Source organism: Cuculus canorus, chromosome 15, assembly GCF_017976375.1.
Source record: "Cuculus canorus isolate bCucCan1 chromosome 15, bCucCan1.pri, whole genome shotgun sequence".
NCBI classification, from domain to species: Eukaryota; Metazoa; Chordata; class Aves; order Cuculiformes; family Cuculidae; genus Cuculus; species Cuculus canorus.
In genome coordinates, this window is record NC_071415.1 from 2,804,231 (window position 1) to 2,826,906 (window position 22,676).

Genomic DNA, 22,676 nt, shown 5'->3' on the forward strand with positions numbered 1-22,676 from the left:
GGCCCCTCTACTTCCTTTCTCTGCAGTGCCCAAACCTTTACTATCAAGATTATCTTTATTTTATTAATCTTTATTGAGATTAATTCCTTTTAAACAGCAAAATAAAGCTCAACTACTTAATGTTGACTCTGCAGCCCCTTTCAGCGCAGCCACAGCACATGGCAAAGCACAGCAGAGCCCAGGGATGCCACTCGGCATGGCAGCTGCCCCGGGGCTCCTAGGCAGGGAGGAGGACAAAGAAGGGATGGAGATACCAACAGCCTGGAAAAGGTTGAGCATTAGAGCTTCCTATCCAGCTCTGACCACCAGGAGAGAGTTGTTTCTGTGGGCAAAGATATTTTTGTGCCACCTTTACCATGAGCAGATCAGGATGACACTGTGATCGGAGCTGGCACGAACAGTTCCCATCTCCACTCACTTCTCCCACACTGTATTTTTTCAGTTGGTTTTCCTGAAGGAGAGAGGAAAGGAATGAGCTATCACAGCAAACGTAAGAGACCTGGAGCCTTTCCCAGGTCAAAGCTTTCCCTGAGCTGATGGGGCCCAGCTGCGTTTCTGCATCAACTAAGAGGAAGCCAAAAATAAGGGAGAAAATCCACATTGTAGCAGAAGCGGAGCTGTGTGGTGAGAGGGCAGCTCTGCAGGAAGGTAAGAAGATGGAGAAGCAGCGGAGCTGATGGGATTGACTGGGCAAAAGGAAGGTTTGGGCATTAGTCCAGACGTGGGACTCTTGCCTACACCATCCTCGGGGAGATCCTCCCAGTCTGGAGATCGAGGAGAATAAAGCTGGTTGGAAACAGCTTTCGCCCCTCTCAGGGCTTGGCTGTGCAGGTGAACAGCACTGGGAAAACAACCACAGAAAAGTCAGATGAGCAGCACCTGGTGCTCTGTAAACCATGGAGGGGGCACTGCCCTTGTGAGACCCCATCCAGAGCCCTGTGTCCAGTTCTGGAGTCCTCAGCACTGGAAGGACATGGATCGGTTGGAGCGAGTCCAGAGGAGGCCATGGAGATGATGCAAGGGCTGGAGAAACTCCTGTACAAGGACAGGCTGAGAGAGTTGGGGTTGTTCAGCCTGGAGGAGAGAAGGCTGTGGGGAGACCTTACAGCAGCTTCCAGTACTGAAAGGGGCTCCAGGAAAGCTGGGGAGGGGCTCTGGATCAGGGAGTGCAGGAACAGGACGAGGGGGGTGGTTTTCAGCTGTAAGAGGTGACATCGAGGTGAAATCTTTATTTATTTATTTACTCTCCTGCTTGCTCCTCAGAAGGGATGAAAGCAGTGCAGCCCCAGCAGGTAATGCTGCTCAAGTGGCGAAGGCGGAGCATGGCCTTCTTACTGCTGACCCTTCCCCTCTTCAGTTCCACGAAGCTTTGTCAAACTTGAAGCTCTTCAGGCTTAAAATCTGCTGTGCTGAGTGTTTACCCTCAGCTGAACTCCTGAAGAAAATTCCAACTCAAACAGTTAAGCTGCTGCAGAGAGCAGGGTCTGGAAGCCACCCCTTTGGTGACAAGGCTGGCGATAAGCAACTCTCTAAACTGCTTCTCCAGAGATTGGTGATGTGGTGACACCCTTGAACACAGCTCCAGCCCCCCAGGATGCTGCTGCTGCCACCTCAGCCTGCCCTTGCTGGTCCCATGCCTCCGCTCTGCGGGTTGGGAACCACTCTTGTCTCCTGTTGGAACATGACAACCTTGGTGGCCTAAGAGCTGTATGAGCTTTTGAAGTGGTGCTGAAGAGCAGGGACTGGCCTTGAAAAAGCAGGAGATGACAATACTAAGCTCCAATTGGTTAGAAATGCATGATGTTTTAATACATCTCAAGCTCTGATCCGTGGTGAATTCGACTGTCAGCCTCAGCAAGAGGCATGTGAGCCCCTGGAGCAGCCCTGTGCACCTCCTGAACTGGGACAAACCTATGCAGCTACTGCTGTGTTTACAGCAGCTTAAAGTTGCCCAGGAGTAACACACGTATGTACACAGCCCTGTGCGTGTAGACTTGCATACACCAAACTCCTCCACACACACTAGGGTGTAGCTCGTCCCACAGCAGCTCCGAAGCAGCAGCAGGCAGCGCTGCCTGGGCATCTGACGCAGGACCTCTAAAGCTCCAGAGATGATTTAAAAGAAATTGGGTCTGTAAGAGCTGGACCAGCAGAGGCGTCCAGAACCGAGCCAGGCTGGCTCTGTCCCTGCTTGGAAAGGAACAGCGAGGAACCTTCATAGGTCCAGGACAGCCTGGCACAGGGCTCAGGCCGGGACAGGGTCACTCCGGGAAATTCCTCTCACCCACAGGTAGGAAGCAGCTGGATGAACTCGCCCTTCTCCATTCCAAGAGGTATTTGGGCAAATCACTGACTTAGCAGTGGATTTCAATACAACCCACAAGAACACTAAGGGAGAAAGGAAGAGATTTCAGGCTGCGTGGTGTGAGCCCATTTTTTGGACTGAATGTCCCCCCCTCAGTGGTGTTTGATGGCAGCCGATGCCTGAATGCTCAGCTCCTTCCCTCCACATTCCTCCTCCTGTGACTAACGTAAGGGTGTAATTTTCACAGCAGAAATAGAGCCTCGCGTACGTCCTCCTCTCTCTTCCCACAGGAGGAAAGAAAAGCGCAGCTGGGACCGGATGAGTCACATTGCAGGAGCTGAGATGGATGCGGCCCCCTCCACATGGACACCCTCGTCCAGGACTGTGTGGACTGCTCTGCGTGATGGATGGGGCAGCGGGAGGTCTCACAGAAGTAGGGATACTCCCAGGACTGGGCTGTGGTGCCCTCAGACCATGGAGAGACTCTGGAGCCTGGCTCTCAGGAATGCGAGCTGCACAAAGCAAAGAAAAACAACCTGGAAACAGGGACTTCTGGTTGAGAGGAAAAGAAAAAGAGCAGAGAGGGTTAACAGCTTTGGTGGGCAATGAAAACCGTAAAAGCAGGTTGAGAGAGGGGACTGTGCCCCTCTGCTCTGCTCTGCTCTGGTGAGACCACACATGGAGCCCTGTGTCCAGTTCTGGAGTCCTCAGCACAGGGAGGACATGGGGCTGTTGGAGTCCAGAGGAGGGCACAGAGAAGATGTGAGGGCTGGAGCACCTCCTGTACGAAGCCAGGCTTGGAGAGTTGGGGTTGCTCAGCCTGGAGAAGAGAAGGATGTGGGCAGACCTTAGAGCAGCTTCCAGGACAGGAAGGGGCTCCAGGAAAGTTGGGGAGAGGCTCTTGATTAGGGAGTGCAGGGATAGGGTGAGGATGATGGTTTTAAGCTGAAAGAGAGGAGATTGAGATGAGATCTTGGGAAGAAATGTTTTCCTGTGAGGGTGGGGAGGCCCTGGCCCAGGTTGCCCAGAGCAGTGGTGGCTGCCCCATCCCTGGAGGTGTTCAAGGCCAGGTTGGATGGGGCTTGGAGCCCTTGATCCAGTGGGAAGTGTCCCTGCCCATGGCAGGGGTGGGACTGGATGGGCTTTGAGATCCCTTTCAACTATTCCATAATTCTATGATGCAATTCTGTGAAGAAATCAATAATTCTACCTTTATTACCTGGTCCGGTATAGCTCACGCGAGAGCCACCCATTAGATTAAGCCCAGGGCAAGAAATACTGAAAAATAATTTACTGAACAACTCTCTTCCCTAGTAAAGAAACTTGGGCTGCAACAGAGAGTGGCGGTGGAACAAGAGCAGTTGACAATGGCATCAGCAGCCACATAGCCCACTGCCATGGATGTGCCCTGGGGATGTGATGCTGGTCAGATCCTCTCCAAAGAGGCAAGTGATGCACAGCACCAGACTCCTCCATCTCCCAGCGAATGCATTAAATGATCCTCATCTAAACATTATAAACACTGATTTATTCTTCATCTTAATTGGATGGTCCCGATCACTGCTGCAACCTGTGACTGTGACTTTTCCTGAACTCTCAACTGCAACTTCAGCACTTTTAATGCTTAAAAATTTTAATTAAATACACCTGTTAAATTAAACCATTCTGCAGGCTGACCAAAAGCTACCGAAATATGGAGAGGTGGTTTGTAAGTGCTAAAAGGCTGCAAACTCAGAGGCAGGAATTGCATAGGAGAGGAAATGGTGATGTCTGGATCTACCAGAGCAGAGGTGGAGCCGGGGCACGCAGCCCCCTCCCAGCACTGGCTGCAAGGTGCACGGTCCAAGCCACGCCACAGAGCAGCACTTGCACGGTTGCTCAGTGATTGCCATCACACCGCGGCTGCACCTGGCTGCGGAAACAACCCCAGCAAAGACAGCATTAATTTTGAGCAGCTTCATTAATTTTAAGATAAAGAGCAGGGAAGAAACTCCTTGCGCAGCAGGAAAGCTTCATTAAGGAAGCACAGGCGTCCTCTCATGGTCTGTTTTATGTTGCTGCGCACCATGTAAAGCCAGAAAACAGGCAGCAAAACAAATCTGGAGGCACAATCTTGGGTTCTGGTGACCTAAGATGTCCAAGAGGTCTATGATTCAGCAAAAGGGGAAAAAACTAAATAGAGCAGCTATGGTGTCTTTATTTCTCCATCAGGAAGTGTGGGGCTGAAAATAGCCAGTTGTCACCTTGACCCACTCCAACAAAGCCCTCTGCAACAGTGAGAAGCTGCTGGGTGATATCGCCCTGCTATTCTGGGTTCACGTCCTTACGCTGCCTGGTGGCCTCTCCAGTGCCTCTCCCAGCACCGGCCGCTCAGCAAAGGCGGGGAAGCCAGCGCCAGCCTGCCAAGCGGACTTCCGAAACAGGGATGGCAGTGGAAACTAGAAGTTCATGTGTCTCACAAGAAGGACGCCTTCCTGTGGATTCAAATATAGACAGGAGCAGATGGAAAAGAATGATTATATCATCTGCCCGGCAGGAGCTACATTCCTTCCCAGCACTGTGCAACGCCGGAGCAGGCTGAGCATGCACAGCGCTCCCTTCGCACCTTCTGCTGCTCCTCTCACATCACCCACCAGGCTGCTGATCCCACAGCAGACCCTCAACACTATACCGAGAATGAGAATGATGCAGAAACAGGAAAACACTGCGAACTAGGAGAAAAGCTGATCCATGGCAACTTTGTTGATGTCCTCTACTCTGAAGATGCTCTGCACGCTATGGGTGGCCAGGCTCAGGCAGGCGTTGGAACAGGCTGCTCAGGGAGGTGGTTGAGTCCCCATCCCTAGAGGTGTTTGAAAGGCAGGTAGATGAGGTGCTTGGGAACATAATTTAGTACTGGACACGTACGGTTGGAGTTGATGATCTCAGAGGTTTTTTCCAACCTAGTGATTCTATGACTCACAGGGCCTGCGCACTGGTTTTAAAGCCAGCAGATAAGAAATACCCCCAGTATGTTAGGAGAAGCTTTTAAATTAGTTTTAATTAGCGTTTTTAAAAAAACACAGAATTATGCTATTGGCATTGTCATGAGCAAGACTCTTCTATAACTGGAGACTGTGGCACTTGTGCTGCTGGGAGGTGTAGTTATATGTGATTGAAATCATTAACCGCTCGTTCATTCAAACAACTCCATTAAAAACAGTGGGTTTGCTTTTGCAAGGACACGATCAGTGCAAGAGCTGTGTCACTCTCAAAGACACTCCAGACCAGCACAGTGATGAGTCCTGACAAATCCCAGTCGCTCCTACACAAAACCACAGAGCTCACACTGAGAACAGTTGCAAGGATTGTGCCAAACACCCTGAATTTCCCAGTGATGCTGGAAGCGAGATGATCAGGCTCACAGAAACACAAGGTTCTGTTTAAATTAATAAGGAACCCAAACTTGTTGAAATAGAAGAAATGTTCTGCCTGATTCATCCCTGCATCCACCAATCTGAATTCTATCCCAGCACACAGTTGCTATAAAAGTGCTGCAGACTATTTATGGGTTCATTAATATTTAAAGGAAGGGGTTTGTGCTTAGGGTGGGGCATGTTTTTTTAATTCCTCATTCTGCTGCTCTTTCCTCTGTGCGTTCCTGTGTCTGGTTGGTATCAAACCTGGAGAATGCTTAGGCTGGAGAACGAGGCTGAGGGGAGACCTTATTGCTCTCTACAACTACCTAAAAGGTGGTTGCAGAAAGGTGGGTGTTGGTCTCTTATCCCAAGTGATGGGTGATAGGACAAGGGGGAATGGCCTCAAGCTGCATCCGGGGAACTTTAGATTGGACATTAGGAAACATTTCTTTACAGAAAGGGTTCTCAAGCACTGGCAGAGGCTGCCCAGGGAGATGGTGGAGTCCCCATCCCTAGAAGTGTTTAAACGCAAGGAGATGAAGTGCTTGGGAACATAATTTAGTAGTGCACAGGTACGGTTGGAATTGATGATCTCAAAGGTCTTTTCCAACCTAATGATTCTATGAAATACCAGTTCTTCATATGGGTAGCGAGAGCTGCAGGTGCCCATCACCTTCGTGACGGCTCTCCTCAGTCTCAAAAGCAAGATTTACCGTTCCCTTGTCCTGTAAGAGCTTTCATCTCAAAGGAGATAAGTGTACTATATTCTGCAATTCAGAACTTGAAGCTAGGGGGGAGGGTGAGATCCTCAGATAATTCACTTTTCCAGATGCTCCAACGCTGTACCAGCTGCACCAAGAGATGTGGTGCAAGAGTTTGAACAGAGGAAAAGGGAGGATGAGGAGCTGCAGCAGTGCAGGGAAATAATCCACAATGCAGCTTCATTTGTGGTGCACAAAACAACCCCGCTCTGAAGTCCCACTGACTTGAACATGCACATTGTCTCTCTTGTTTTCTTTTTCTTAACCTGCAGATAAAATAAGAATAATAAATTGTTTCTGATTATAATATGCAAGGGCTGAAAATAAAGCCAAACCAGTAGGCGTTAGCCTAACCATGAGTTTGTGCTCCTGGAAGCTGGGGGAGAAGGTTCCAAACAGGCTTTTCTCCAGGGTTGCTCTTCTCCACTGACTCGGAGCTTGCCTCTCTTTGCTTTTTCCTATCCAAACTCCAGCTCCACTGATTATCTTTCTCGTTCCATCTAAAAATAAGCCAAACATCTCCGTTTGCGTGCCTAAATAGCCTGCTGGTGTAATTTCTCACCTTCTGAAATTAGAGTTCAAAACTCTTCATTCCCTCCCCCCCATTATCAGCTCCTTACATGCTGGCACACAGCTTCCTGCCCTCTTGGAGCCAAACTGGGCTCCAATTCATTAACAAGAAATAGATTTTTCTTGATTACAATGCTAAAGCTCTTCTGTCTTCAAAAGTTAAAAACAAGATGATAGACCTTTTCTGGTAGCTGCTGGTTTTGATGTAACAAAAACCAGTGTTCAATCTGCAGGGTGGGCAATAGGAATTTTATTACCTATTTAATGAATTGTTTTCATGTGTTGGGCTCGGTCATTAGGGGTTCTGTTTTGTGAGGTTGTTTTTAATGGAAGTGAAGGAGGATGAGGAAGCTTCCAGTGAAACCAGGTGTGAACTGCCCCAGTCCCAGTGTCTGTGCATAAAAAAACCAAAATGAGACCGTGCTGCAGAAAGCATCGCTATGGCAAAACCAAGATAATGAGCAAGTGAAATAATATCAGTCTCCATTTCAGAGACAGAAAGTAAAAAGCTCGTGGTGTCAGGTCATATGATGTGGCATCCCAGGTACCCCACCAGCTGCCTGGACTCTGCTCTGGAACTGCACAGCCTGTCAAGTGCTGCCTGTCTGCAAAAATGTTGATGCAGGCCCCTTCTCCCAGCTCTCAAGAGGCACTTAAAGCATTTCCAACTCCCTGCCCACAGCACACTGAGTTTTAGAGAGCTGGGATGGTCTGGAGGAGACCTACACATCCTGCCTTCTCCACGCTCAGCATCCTCAGCGCGTGACCCAACATCACTGTCAGAGCGATCAGAAGCAGACAGAATTCCTCAGCAAAGCTTCCACTGGCAATCCCAAGCTCACACTCAACTCTAATTCAGAGAAAGACCGATTCACGATTAAAAAAAAAACAACCGAAAGAAGGTGTATGGAGGTCACAAACTCCCCTCAGCCCTTCTGCAAACACAGGCTTTCTGCCTCAGCTTTTATAGCATCAGAGCTCTTCCCAGAAACCCTTGACTGCCTGACAAGTTGCTGACTCAGGTCTTGTTGCTGACTGGACTGCACACAGCACTTTGATTAAGTAACCAGCCCCAGAAGAGCCCACAGAAAGCTCAGGTGGAGAATAACGTTGCCAGCAAACTTGTCATCTGCAGGGAGAGCTGGGAGTTTCCCCCAGTTCACCAACTATCGTCTTACACTGTTCACTGAAAAAGTTCCCTTATCCCTCATATAGTCCAGACAGTTTTGCCTCTCTAAACTATAACTTTGGCTGGAGACACCTCCCTGCCCTGCCCTGCCCAAGTGATGCCCTCATGCTGTACATGCCATCACTTCAGCAGGCCACAGTCATGCTCTGTCACCGCTCCCACATGGCGAGACCCCCCAGAACAGGCTGGAAGAGGCCAGACACTCCTCCACACCGCTCTTGGAGAGATTTGCCTTCTTTCTTACCAAGACTCCCTGGTCCAGAAGGAGCTGTCCCTACCCATGGCAGGGGGTTGGAACTGGATGGGCTTTAAGGTCCCTTCCAACCCAAACCTTTCCCTAGTTCTGCAACTCAGATTATTTCTGGTTTAGATGGAGACTACCCCTAAAGCTGTTTCATCCTGCATGCTGACCCTCCTGGGAAGAGTGGAGTGTGTGCTTGGTGGCAGAAGTGCTGAGAATACCTAGAGGACAAACCCCTTGGAGGTTTGAACGTGATGAACATCTAGAACAGACCCAACGTGACTCATTTACATGGAATCCTGCAAGAGGGTTGACTGATGGCAGCGTGCACCACCAGCACCCAGGCCTTCCCAGTCGTCAACTGCATCTGCAACAACAAAACCAATAAGAGGAGCAGTCGCAGAAGGGAAGGAGGAAGCTGGTGGAAAAGGCAAACCACAGCAGTTGGAAATGCTTAAGTCGCAGATTTTGGAAAGAAAATAACCCCTGTCTCCTCCCTGGGATCCAGCTTCACATCCTCCAGCAGTGAAAAAACAGAATCCTTTTCAGACTCTCCTGCAGGAGAAAAAGGAGGAACTGGAGCGGCTGATCCCGGCCCTCACCACACTTTGGTGTTTGCTTGCATCCACACAACACTGGTATTGTCTGTCACTTTCCAAATATACTGCCCAGTTCCTATACTTCGGTAACACTACCCCGGCATCACAAACTGCCTTTCCTCTTTCTTTTGCCCTCAGCTCCATTTCATGTGCCTGCACCATTTCTTTCGAATAACAACGGCACATTTTATAACAAAAGAGACCCCCCCACACCTGCTGAGTTAAGGTGTTGTTGCATCTTTATCTCTGCTACAGCACAGGACACATTTGAAAAAGTGAGTCATTTAAATGATTTAAAGTCTTGCACATCCATGAAAATTATAAAATATGTCTCACACAGGGTAGGAACAGCAATAAAACCACACTGCACCCAGAGGCACAAAACAGCGCAGCTACCAGCCAGTCAAACCACTGGGAGCTGTGCTCCCTCTCCCCCAGCGTCAGCTTGTCTTTTGAGCTTGTAACAAGCCCTGCAAACCCAGTCATGGGCTGTCTCTTCTGCGGTCCTTCCACACCGGTGCAGCCCTTGCTGTGGCAGTGAAGTTTCTGCCAATTCACTCCGGGCTGCTGCGCAGAGAAGCAGATGCTCCATGACTCACACAGTGCTTGCAGACACAAGTTATGGATAACAACACGATAATTAACAATACCAAATGTCATCTCAAATCCAAACATGCAGATGTTAATACCCATGGCATATGACCGCAGTAATTTTGGAGGTAGTCTCTGCTCCTGCAAGCAACCCTTTCCCTTTAATTAATACCTCGCAGCCCTCCTCCACCGCTGCCCACAGCACAGTTTCCCAGTGGCCCACACGGATGCAAACCACATCCGTGTGGCCCACATGGATGCTCCTTTGCATCAGGCACTGGGAAGGGGGCAATGAAACCCTGCCCTGATTGAAGACTCTTTTTGATTGAATTTTGATTGAATTAAATCCCATCTACAAAGAACTGAATGTAAGGTGTTAAAAAATAGAAAGTGAAAGAAAGAGGGGCTGATTTTCACCTGTCATAGGAATGACTTTTAGTGTGTTCCAAGTGCCAGAAAGGGGCAAACATTCAGAACAGAGAGAGAACTCACTCTGGCCTTCGAAAAGACAGAAGGAAAAAAGAATGCCCGCTGTCAGCACTGCTGAGAACTAAATTCCTCCAGGAAAATCTCCTAGTGCAGCTAGAGACAGCACGAGTCAAACTAGAATGAGCATTGCGAATGTCGAGGGGTACACTGGGACCCTTCCCAAAACAGACTCCCGCGTGCTCCCAAGCAGAGCTGTTGCACATGACTCCATAGCTTTGCTTTAAGTGTCACAAAGAAATGCCAGAGGATTTGGGGATTACAAACCTAAACCTGAGATGCAGAAGCAATTGAAGCTGGAATTTTTTCATAAAGACAAGGTCAGACCTGCCACAGGATCTGTGTTTTCCACAGCCAGGAAGGACACCGCTATTTGCTCCAGAAGGCTGCTTCTCCATAAGCCACAGGCTTGCAGCAACGCAAAGGGCTGAGTGCCATCTACTGGGCTCCTTTATCCACTCCCTCCTGGATTACAAGCCTCTCTCCTAAGTGCAGGCAGCCCAGCCCTTCTTGGCTTGCTGTCTTGGGCACCATCTCCCTGAGATGACATAGCACAAGTATTTCAGCTTGGTGCAAGGCAATCATAGAATTGTTTGGTTGGAAAAGACCTTTGAGACCATCAAGTCCAACTGTACTTGTCCACTACTGTACCCCACCCCTGAGCACCTTGTCTGCCCATCTTTTAAACACCTCCAGGGATGGGCACTCCACAACCTCCCTGGGCAGCCTCTGCCAGTGCCTGAGAAGCCTTTCGGTGAAGAAATGTTTCCCAAAATCCAATCTAAACCTACCCTGGTGCAACTTGAGGCCATTCCCTCTCATCCTGTCACTAGGGTGATGAGACCAACACTCACCTCTCTACAACCTCCTTTCAGGCAGTTGTGGACAGTGATGAGGTCTCCCCTCAGCCTCCTTTTCTCCAGGCTAAACAACCCCAGGTCCCTCAGACGCCTCTCATAACCCTTGTTCTTCAGACCCTTCCCCCGCTCCATTCTCCTTCTCCGTTAGTGCTCCTCAATGTCATTCTTGTAGTGAGGCGCCAAAAACCGAACCCAGGATTCGAGGTGCAGCCTCACCAGCGCAGAGTACAGCCACACAATCACTTCCCTGGTCCTGCTGGCCACACTGTTTTTCATACAAGCCAGGATGCCACTGGCATAAGTCCTTACACTGGCAAGCCATGAAGCTGCCAGGAAGGGCCCTGACCTGAGCAGCAATGCCACTGATGGGCTGAGGAGGGACTGCCCCAGCTGCCCTGCAGTCCAGGCACCAACCCAGCTCAGAGCAGGAACCACAAACCAGAGTGGTTCCACAGAGGTGCTACAGCATCAGGCCTGGGCCACTGAGGACAGAGAGCAAACGCAGTCAGTCAGTGACTATTGGACTGTAACTGCAGTAATGTTAGTTATGTTCCAACTGGTGAACAGAGGCACAGGGAAGCAGCAGCTCAGGTTTTCTGCATTTTCAGATGCTCTAAGGCTTTGCCCCACCGTATATATGGTCACTATCTGACCAAGATAAATCATGTTTTATCACCTGCTTTGCTGTCTGCCTATAGAAGCCCAGTAGAACAACTGGGACAGTCAGGAACCTGGAGCTGCTAGAGAGACCAGCCTGGGAAAAGAAGTGAAAACTAGTGTCCATGAAGCCCTGAAGAGGCTTCACCAAACCTCAGAGTTAGCAGGGCGTAGAAGTGATACAAAATGGAAAAAAAGGAACCCCTTCTCCCTCTGAAATTTACTTGGACAAACAGGCAGAGTAAAAAAGTCAATACAGAAGATTTATTGCTTAAAACTGACTCTGATTATGCAGACGGCAAGCAGCAGGCTCCCACTGGATCAGTCTGGCAGCTCGTCTCTCACCAGCACAGGGAATCGCTTGCCTCTTTCACAGAGCAGCGTGTAAATCGCCCGGTACAGCTGAGCAGTGGAGGCCTCGGGGTGCAGCCTGGACTCCAGGACAGGCAGGAGCTCTGCCATCATGACCTGGGCAGAAACAAAGGAGACACGTCAGCAGAGCCAGAGTGCACTTCTAGGATTCCATGAAGTGGCTGCATATCAAGTGAATCCTAACCTGAGCAAGCATGACTAATACCATTGCTAACTGACAGACAGATGCTTTCTTTTGTCATACGTAACAAAGGCAGGGTTGTTCAGTCTCTGCCAATGATGCACACCGGCAGCCACTCAGCATTCCTAGAGCGGTGAGATAAATGGTGGGGCTTTTTCTCTTTTGCAGAGATGATCCGGTGCTGGGGCAGGAGCAGCATCCTGCAAGAAGCAGAAGCTCTGCAACCACAAGTGAAGAGTTTAACTCACTCAATGGCAAGTTCAGCCCTCCGCTTGTGGAGTTCTGTCACTCCACAGCTGGGCAGACAGACAGGCAGACAGCTGACTCCAGCAGAGGCAGAACAAAGCCGCACCCCTCCACAGCAGCACAGGCTCTCCAACATTGCCCAGCCATGCCTCTGGCTTATTAAGCCGAGCTTGTGATACCAGTCCATGCTCTCCAACAAGCCATTGGAATTAACAGCACAGAACTCCAGGATTACGGCTGCGACAGACAACTTGAGCCCAGGGCAGCTTCCGGTTAAAGGACAGGGGTCAGCCTTTAGTGCCCCACTCCTCAATTACTGCTCAGAAATTTTGCTTTGGATTTCTTCCCCAGCTGGCATCAGCTGATGAAGCCTGAGCAGTCTACACACCCAAAACACAGCCAGCTGCACATGCTGCCTTCCCACAAGAGCAGTCAGTCAACTGCCTGGGTGACCACGTCCCTCACACTTGTCCTGGGTCAGCCATCTTCCTCAAAGTGTTTATCAGAAGTGGAAAGAAAGGAAGATCCAAACAGAACAAAGTACTGAAAGAGGCTCCAGGAAAGCTGGGGAGGGGCTCTTCATCAAGCAGTGCAGGGATGGGACAAGGGGGAACGGTTTTCAGCTGAGATGAGATCTTGGGAATAAATGTTTTGCTGTGAGGGTGGGGAGGCCCTGGCCCAGGTTGCCCAGAGCAGTGGTGGCTGCCCCATCCATGGAAGTGTTCAAGGCCAGGTTTGATGGGGCTTTGAGCCCCCTGACCTAGTGGGAGGTGTCCCTGCCCGTGGCAGGGAGTGAAACTGGATGGGCTTTGAAGTCCCTTCCAGTCCAAACCATTCTGTGATTTTGAGTCTATGGTACAGGGTATCTGCAAGGAGTTCCCAGTCCTGTTCTCCACAGATTTCGGCACAGGGTCAGGGAAAAAGGCACAGTTGCTGATCTCTGGCAAAGAGTTAAGAGCTGCAGATGTGAATGCTACCTAAGCGAAAGCTGGCACGTGAAGCAACACAACACTGCTCCACGTTCTAAGAGAGCCCCTTCCCTCCTCCATCTGCCTGGTCTGGCCCTGATGCTCAACTAAGGAAACAGGCCTTCAAAGGCAGGCTAAGAGCTACTTATAGACTTATAGGCTAAGAGGACTTATAGCATTTCTCCATGGAAAGGCAATGGACAGGCTTGGCCAAGAAGCATGCACATCCTTTCCCACAGTATTTGTCTTGTGCAAAGTCCGTTCACTTTACCTGTCCCAAGAATGTCACATACCCTCCAGACAGAGCAGATCCAGGCACTCAGATCTCACCCAGTGCAAAGCACCAGTTTAGACAAAGGCACAGAGGAAGGGACTTGGTTGACAAAGCCCCTGGCAGCAGGCTGTGGTCACTGCTTCAATTGGGTGGATAAATGTCAAACTCCTCGTAACCCATAATTAAGGATTATTGTAGTAAAGTGCCATTTGCAAACAGGCAGCAATCTATCTTCAGCCAAAGGGAGTAGTGCTGTGCATTATGAGTAACTCTTCCCTGGCTTAAAAAAAAAAAAAAAGACTTACCCAAAGCCTCTATCATTCAGTTCAATGGCAAAGGTTAGGGCAAAGGAGTGGCTGTGATTCCACAGACCTTCTTTGCCCTTTGCTGCTGTTGGTTGAGAGGAAGAAATGATCCCCATGCAGCATGGGCTCTGCTCAGGCTGGTGGAGAGACCAACCCCATATCGCATTCTTATGGGCAGTCTCAGCACAGTGAAGTCAGGATTAGCAGCAGAGGGGTTTGAGATTGAAAAGAAGGAACAGACAGCAGAGGAAGTTGCTAGCTGGAAGTCACACAGCAAATAAGGACAGAGCGGATTTCCACAGATTTTTTTTTTTACAGGACTGTCAAGGGCTGCCAAAAGGGGTCTTCAGCCATTACCAACAACATCCTCCACTGCCAGGCTCTTTCAGAGCAGCTAAAGGTAAAAATCTTATCAGGAGAGGGTTAGACAGTTAAAGGCCTCTGCTCTGGCCTTGGCAAAACCAGTAACTGTTTATCTGCAAAGTCAGCAAGGCAGTGATGGGCCTTGGACACAGGACATGAACACAGAAACACAATTGGGGAGCTTGCTGTGCTGGGGCTCCCTCATTGAGACCCTGCACTCCAACATCCCCCCACAACTGCCCTTCTCTTGGCCCTCTCCAGGAGCACTATCACATTTAAAGACTCACCTTTTGTAAGGCAATTTGTTGGTGAAGCATGGCTACTCGTAGCTTCAAGGCAAACAGGTCCCTCAGCTCCTGGAGACTGGAGTAAGAAAGGAGAGGCCGAGCCAGCAGGCCTGTGCCGTCACAAGGCTGTCCCTTGGGAGCAACACAGGTGGGAAAGCAGATTCCAACGTCCTCAGTGCAGTCTGGGCGCAGCCTCATCTGGGACTCCACAGCTGCCAGGGTGGAGGAATCGACAGGAGGCAGGGATAGACAAGTTAAATCTGTACTCGCAGAATGTGTGATCTACTTTCTGTTCTTCAAAATGAGTGACTGACGACACTGTGTTAGTCTGGGTAAGTTCCTCACATACAGCCCTATCAGGAGAAGCTACAGCACACCGGCTCTGCCATCTTCAACACCAGCCCTCCGGAACTGCAGCAGTTAAGTCCCAAGATCCTCCTGAACACAGATACCACTGCTCCATTTGTCTCCTGAGAATTTCACATGCTACATTATCATTAAGGATAATGAGGAAAAAAAAAATATATAGTCCACAGTGTTCTACAGATGGCAACTGCTGTTCGAGCACAGCGGGCCACACTCCGACTACAGAAATAGGAACTGGCTCACCTGCCTGCAGAAGCTGCAGCTTATGTAGGCACTGGGAAACAGTGGTCTGCAAACCCTCCAAGGTCAAAAGGCTTTCGTACTCTCTTTGCAGAGTGGGATGCTCTAGGAGAGAAGCAGAAGAAAACCAGCAGGTATGAGCATACTGAAAACTTTTCCCCCTAAATACCAGTTTCCAGAGTAGCCTTGGGTGAACTAGTCCTCATTTTAGGCAGAGAGGGCTCCTGTCCCTCATGTCCAGCCCATGCCAAGAGCACAAGACACATGGAACTGGAGCCTACTGAAATCATCTTTTTTCCACCTTCGACCCCCTTCATCTACCTGCCCATTTTTCCCTCTCCTTACCTTCAGGCTCAGCTTCCACATACTGGCTCAGAAGGGAAGGGACATCCTGGAGGACCTTTAATTCCTCCTCTATCTCTGCAGGACTGAAGGCTGGCACTGGTGAACAAAACTGAAGAGCAGCAGCTTAAGGAAGGTTTCACAGCACCAGCTCTGTGCGTGCACCCAAGCCCTGGGCCAACTGGGGGTCAGGTAGAGGTAGAGGGGAAGCAGCCTGGGAAGGGGCACTGCCCGGGAGAAGGCAAGGATGCACAGCTGTGTATGCCTCTTTGCCCTGAGGCCTTGTTTGCCCGCATCAAGAGTTTTACGACTGCTCAAGAGCTGTGCTAAAACACTAAAAACACACTTCTGGGGAGACCTGGCTTGAACTGCTGTCCCTGGAGGCACAACTCTCTCCAGAGAGGAGCCCACTGCAAAGCGATTGCACCTGGCACCCACTGCACCGTGTACTTGTGAAGGGGGCGGTGAGCAGAGAAAGGATACAGTTGCTTGAATCCTCTCTATGAAACTGTTTCTTGCAGTTGCTGCATCCACACTTGTTTGGCAGAGGCGACATCTCTCCCATGCCCTGAAAATTCGAGAGGGGAGAAGGTGGAAGAGTTACTGTCTGCTGTAACCATGTTCACACTGAGCTGCAACACGACAGCACTTCAAACACAAGCATCTGCCTCCCCCTTCCCTTTCCCAGGTTCTTTACCAGTCACCCTCCCCTTAGGTCTGACAGCCAGTACTAGATCAGCAAGGATGTCCTGCAGAAGCATCAGACACCAAGAAACACTCTCTCAACCTGTTTGGAAGGGAAGGATTTACAGCCATCAGGAGACAACACATTTCTAAGCAGAATGTGAACTTGCAGTACATCAGTAATTCTGTCCCATCGCCCCACCTATGCTTTTATCCCATAGGAAACAACAAATCTTCCCCTTCTTTCTAGAGGGGCAAGTTATTTGATTTCTATATTCTATATTTTACTCTGTTAGTAAATGTGTACAGAAAAGAGGTTCTGTGGTAGAGCAGACAGGACAAATTCTCACCCTGGCTTTTAGCACAGCAATTCCTTCATACACCAAACTGTCTTAAGATTTCCTTTCATCTTTTTTGTGACAGCTACGGCTGGCAAGAAGCGCAACAGTAGTGCTTCAGCATGACGGACACAAAACACAGAGCTTTAAGGGTGGTATCATGAGTAAGCTGGCCAGGACCTTGCATCAGCCTGGTTTGAGGATGAACGTGTTACACGTGCCTACCAGAGGTGGTTTCACTGGCAGAACTCAGCAGCCTCACTGCGGCACAGGGCCCAAAATATCCTTAAGCACAGGACGGCATCCCAGCCGTTCTCCCCAGACCTGCTGCACGAAGCGAGAGCCCCAGAAGGAAAGCCTAAAACAGTTATGCACTGCACGACAAGTCTAACCCAAGTGTGCACCTCTTCACTCATTCCAAATGGATCCAAATGGATCTTTAAAATCAGGATAGAAAGTGCAGTTTCAGAAACACATTATGCAAAGAAACAGCAAACTTAATGGAACAGAAAAGAGCAGAAGTGTACCAGGCAAGGTGCATTCCCCTCGGTAAGGGATCTTCAGAGCAAAGGTTATTTTCAAGCTGTTCCAGAGTTGAAAGTAACAGCGAAGAATATAAAATTATACCAGAGTGATTAAGATGTCAAAGGTTCCATTTATAAGTGAAAGTCAAGGGGTATTTACAACAAGCAAACCGGTGTCAGATAACTGATCGTTCCCAAGAGAAGCTGGAATTTTTGGAGATAGCACCAGGAGCTATAGCTAGATTTACTATTTGGTCTAAGTTTAATACATGGACAAAGGCCACATAATGAGAAATCTGCTGGATTATAGCAGATTCTCAAAGGAACTCATGGGAAACCCTTCCAGAGGGATTGGAGAACGAACTAGAGCACTGCGCTCAGAGACCAGCAAACTCAGGACACCCAAGCACCATCGATGCAGGAACATTGCAACTGGTTTCTGTTTCAGAGAGTTCATCAGCAGGAATTGGCCTCAAAATGCAGCCAAGTGAAAGAGGTGCCCCATCAGAGCAGCTCCGCATTGGAAATTCTTTCACTGCACAAGGAATACATGCACCCACCCCATGTGGCTTCCTGCCTTCAGCTACTCGCATACAGGACCAGCAGAGGCTTCTGTACTCTTAACCCCATGAGTTAAGCATTCGAGTGCCTTCAACAACTCAGAGAGGAACACGGATTAGCACCCTGAAAAACAGAAGAACATGAATGGCTAGGGTAACACAAACACATATCCTCAGGAAAAGCCTGGCAGAGACACACTGCGCTGGACGATGGCTCTGGCTCCGAGTCCAGGCCCCACACACAGGTGGGTCAGTGCCTTCCCGGAGCCCCAAACCAGCCTGGTCTTCCCGCTCTGCACCCCTCCTCACAGCCCTAAGCTGTGGGTCTGGACTGATCAGGCTAGGCTTACCTGGTATTCCTGAAAAAAGGCCTTCCTGTAGGAAAGGGGCAGCTTCAGCTGGCACCTACAAAACAGGAGCAGCATCAATCCTGGCTGCCAGAGAGCAGCAGAGCCTTGCTTCAAAGAGAAATGACATTTTACTAAATTTGAAATTCATTTAGCTGTAATGAAGATGCCAACAACCGTGGCCAGTTGAATCCACCATTGCCTTCCGCCTGTCCTCACGGCGAGGAGGATCAGTCCACTCACTGTATTTCCACAGCACCACTGAGCTGGTTTGGGAGAGCCTTTCCCACATCCTACCTCAAGCCAGAGCCTATCCGAGGTGGGAAGCTGGGAGCACAGCCCTGCCAAGGCAGAGTTCAGACACAAGAGACAACACCTTCAAGGGTGCTGATATGTACAGACATGACTGAAGCCATGCCTGAGCACAACAAAGCAGCTTTGCTTAAACACCGTATCACACACATAGGAAATGGGAAAGTGGCATTTCGGCTTTCACTGGGAATATAGAATAATAGATTCACAGATGCACCTTGACCTTCAAGCAGAATAAACCCCAACTTGCTCTTGTTGCATGTGGGTTGGTTATAGCTCATCACAGGCAAACTATGAACAGGAGACCAAGGCTGGGATTTTTAAATAAATAAACATTTGAATCCAGATTCCTCTTCCTCAGCAACTGCCACTTTGGTATCCTGTGTCCATCCCAACACCACACAAACAAGGATAGTTTCCTCCCTGCCACAACACAAAAGCTGGGTTCTGGCAGCTGAGAACCATTTCTCCCAAGTATCCAGGGACAGGGAGGGATCAGATTGGAACCTCATTGGTGGGCAAGAGGGCCAAGAGCATCTTGGCTTGTAGAGTCACAGCAACATCCACTTCAACTCTTCCTGCAAAGAGTGGAAATGACTGCACTCCAGTCTATACTGATTGTGTAGTTACAGGGGCAGCAACTCACAGGTTAAATGGGATGGAATCAACCCAGGAGCCATCTCTTGCAAACAGCACTGGGCACGAAAGAGAAAGAATCCAAGCTTTACGTATTATTACTGTCCAAAACAAAAAAAATCAATAAGGTGTAAGGGGAGTGGACTTGGAGGAAAAACCAAGGCTCAAGAAAGCTCTGCAGAGACAGCTTCCAAAACAGCCACAGGGGGCTATGAAATATCAAACAGCTTGATTAAAAGACTTTCCAAGTCCCAGCCGTCCAAGAGTAGCCCTTCAAGTGAAAAAACACCTCAGCAATAACAAAGACTTTGAACCTGTCAAGGGCCCTTCCTCTCCAGAAGGACCCGAGGGGGTCGGTGAACCTCGCAGAGCTGTGGCAGAGACTTGGGCTTTTGCAGATGCACTCGCCAGCGCCAAGTGGAACAAGCCAGAGGTGCCCATCTGCATTACTTACCCCCTTCTCCTGGAGGGTGACTGCTCGTGGTGAGGTGCTCCTTCCCAACACACCTTCACTTGTAGGGGTCTCCTTTCTGCTGGAGCTCTCCCAGGAAGCCACCACTTTTCTTCCCTGCATCAAACAGCTGGCTGCCAGCAGTTATCAAGTCCTTTCCCCCAGCTGAATCCCCCACGGAAAAGGTTGCTGCTCATTCAGGGGCAGATCTGGACAAGATAGGTGTCTTTTTGGGGTTCGGCTGGCACCACAGGCCCCTCTATTTCCAATGCCAATCGCTGTCTTGTGACTCCTTCCTTGGTTACAGGCCACCCCTTTTGAGGAGCTCTTTCCAGCTGTCCTGGGACCTTGAGAAAACACATCTGGCAGGTGCTTTCCTCTGCAGTTTTTTTCACATCTGGATCGGTCCTATAAGGGGCTCTCAGCTTGTATGAGGAGGACTTCTTCAAAGGTGCAGGATTCTTGCTTACAGTTCTCACCCTCGTGGTCACAGGAAAACATCCTCAACAGATGCAGGCACTTGCTGCTCTTCAGCAGTCCCTTGGGAGGCAGGTCCTTCACCTGCGAGATTTCTCTCTCGCAGCTCCCTGGGTCCCTAACGGAGTTTTCAAATGCTTTTCCTGACTTTCAGTGCCTTCTCTAAGGCCTTGTTCAAGCGCTTCCAGCTCCTCCAGCTCCTTGGGCGAAGGCCTGTCTTCTGCAAGAGATGTAAAGGGGTCCAAACCTGGATCTTCCCCAATTAGTCTCCACACTAACTTGCTCTACCAGGTGCTATAGAAGGAAAACGGAGCCCACTGAACAGTGCAGCAGGTATTTTGGCTGTGCCCGCACAGCAACTCCCCCAGAGGATGCAGGCAGGCTTTGCCAAAAGCCTTGAAGGCTCAGGATGGATGGGACTCGCAGGAGGAGACAGTTCTCACAAGTCACCCCCCATTACAGAATCCAGAATGCTTTGGGTTGGAAGGGACCATCCAGTTCCACTTCCTGCCATGGGCAGGGACACCCATGTCCGGATCAGAGCTCAAAGCCCCATCCAACCTGGCCTTGACCCCTCCAGGGATGGGGGCAGCCACCACTGCTCTGGGCAACCTGGGCCAGGGCCTCCCCCACCCTCAGCAAAACCTTTCTTCCCAAGATCTCATCTCAATCTCCCCTCTTTGCTTTGTTAACTAGTGACAATCGCCACACCTTGGCCAGGCCCACAGACACTTCTTGGTTGGCCTTGGAATACCGTGGCCCAACTCCAGGCTAACCCCAAGGGGTTGAAAAAAGGCAGAGAGGGGCTTTGAGTGGATGCGGAAGCACTGGCAGGACCTCAACGCCACGGCTGGCTCGACCCCAGGCAGGCCCAAGCCCTGTGTGTTGGGATGGGAACAACGGGGGCCCCAGGGATGCTCACCATGGGTGAGGCTGGAGCCACCCTGCTGCCTGCAGCTGCTCATCTTCCTCACAGTCCCTGGGGGAAGTAAACACATGGCAGGGTCGGCACTGGGAAGTGGGTTTCAGCCTCCACATGACCGTGGGGACCCCAGCAGTCCAGGCCCATGGGAGGAGCCCCACCATGGCCCATGGGGACCCCACCACCAGTTGAGGGTACACCCACTACCCACGGGAGCCCCACCATAGCTGAGGGGACCCCCACAACCACGGCTGCAGAAAGCCTGTCCTGCAGAGACCCCCACCTGCCCCTGGCCCATGGGGTAGCCCACCACGGCCCCTGGGGACCCCCCCGCCACGGATGCAGGGACCCCCATCATGGCCAATGGGAACCCTACCTGCCATGGCTGCAAGGGGAGCCCACCAAGGCCCACACGGACCCTCCATCACCTGCCCTGCGGGGACCCCACCACAGCTGCAGGGGACCCCACTGCCCACCCTACAGGTACATCCACCTCGACTGCAGGAGAATCCTCACCGTAGCTGATGGAACCCCCACCATGGCCCACAGAGACCTCCCTTACTCCACCCTGCAGGGACCCCCCCTCCACCATGGCCCGCAGGGACTGCACCACCACAGCTTGCTGGGGGTATACCACGTTGGCTGATCAGGACCCCATCCCAGCTTCCTGGGGATCCCCCCTTGGCTCCACCATCCCCAGCTCATGAGGGCCCCCAACCTTGGGCTGATGGATCCCCGTTGTCCAAAGCTCATGGAGAACCCCCAACCACCCCAGCCTTTGGGGACTTCATTTTGGCTGACAGGACCCCCACCCCAGCCCATGGGGACCGCAGATTGGTTGATGAGACCCCCATCATCCCCAGCCCACAGGGACCCCACCTTGGCTGCAGGAGGACCCCCATCGCCCTCAGTCCAATGGGGATCACACCTCGGGCTGCTGGGACCCCCAGCCCAGCCCATGGGGAGCCTCACCTTGCCTGATGGGACCCCCCTTGTCCTTAGCCCATGGGGATCCCCACCACCTCCAGCCCATGGAGACCCCAGACCGGCTGATGGGACCCCCACCCGAGCGCACGGGGGCCCCCGCGCTCACCATCCCCGCAGCAGCGCCCGGCTTCCGCGCCGCCCGCGCCTCCAGCTCCCGCTGCTGCTCCGCGCCCTCGCCCCAGCGCCGCCTGCAGCGCCGCCTGCAGCCTGGGGGAAACCACACAGGTCCTAGCGCCCGCCCGGTCCCAACCGACCGCTGGGTCTTAGCGCCGCCCGCCCGTTCCGCCGGGTCCTAGCGCCCACTCGCGCCCACAGCTCCGCTCCCCACTGCTCTGCCGGGTCCTAGCACCGCCCGCCCGGCCACCCTGCTCCACCGCCCAGCTCCCCTTGCGCTGCTCTGGCCAAGTCCTAGCGCCCGCCCGCTCTGTCACACCGCTCCCACCGCCCGCTGGGTCCTAGCGCCTTCTCGCCCTGTTCTGGCTCCCACCACCCGCTGGGTCCAAGCGCCCGCTCTCATTGCCCCTGCTCTGCCAGGTCCTAGTGCTCGCCCCGCCCGCTCTGCCGGTCCCTGGTGCCCGCCTCACTTCCACAACCCCGCACCCACTGTCCCGCCCTGCCGGGCCCTAGCGGCGCCCGCCCTGCTCCCACGCCCACCGGGTCCTAGTGGCGCCCCATTCAGATCCTCGCGCTGCCCGCTCCTATCGCCATTCGCACCCTCGCGCCGCCCGCCCCGCTCTGCCATCCACCCGCTCCCAGCCCCCGCCGGTCCTAGCGCCCGCCCGCCGCGCTCTCACCGCCCGCCGCAGCCCACGGGCAGCATTGGGGCGCGTCCTGCCC

At 51.5% G+C, this 22,676-nt stretch overlaps 1 protein-coding gene across 1 annotated transcript; it reads right to left on the bottom strand.

Moving 5' to 3' along the window:
• Positions 1–11,912: 11,912 nt before the first annotated feature.
• TEDC2 (tubulin epsilon and delta complex 2) lies at positions 11,913–22,659 on the bottom strand. Its single transcript, XM_054080893.1, is given in 18 exon segments — positions 11,913–12,125; positions 14,654–14,865; positions 15,263–15,364; positions 15,605–15,713; positions 16,085–16,184; positions 18,074–18,113; positions 19,459–19,540; positions 19,542–19,691; positions 19,694–19,807; positions 19,809–19,844; positions 19,846–19,947; positions 19,950–20,018; positions 20,020–20,150; positions 20,853–20,941; positions 21,946–21,968; positions 21,970–22,017; positions 22,019–22,046; positions 22,634–22,659. Coding segments are annotated over 18 exon segments (1,608 nt in total). The 3' UTR covers positions 11,913–11,978.
• Between the last annotated feature and the right edge of the window lie 17 nt (positions 22,660–22,676).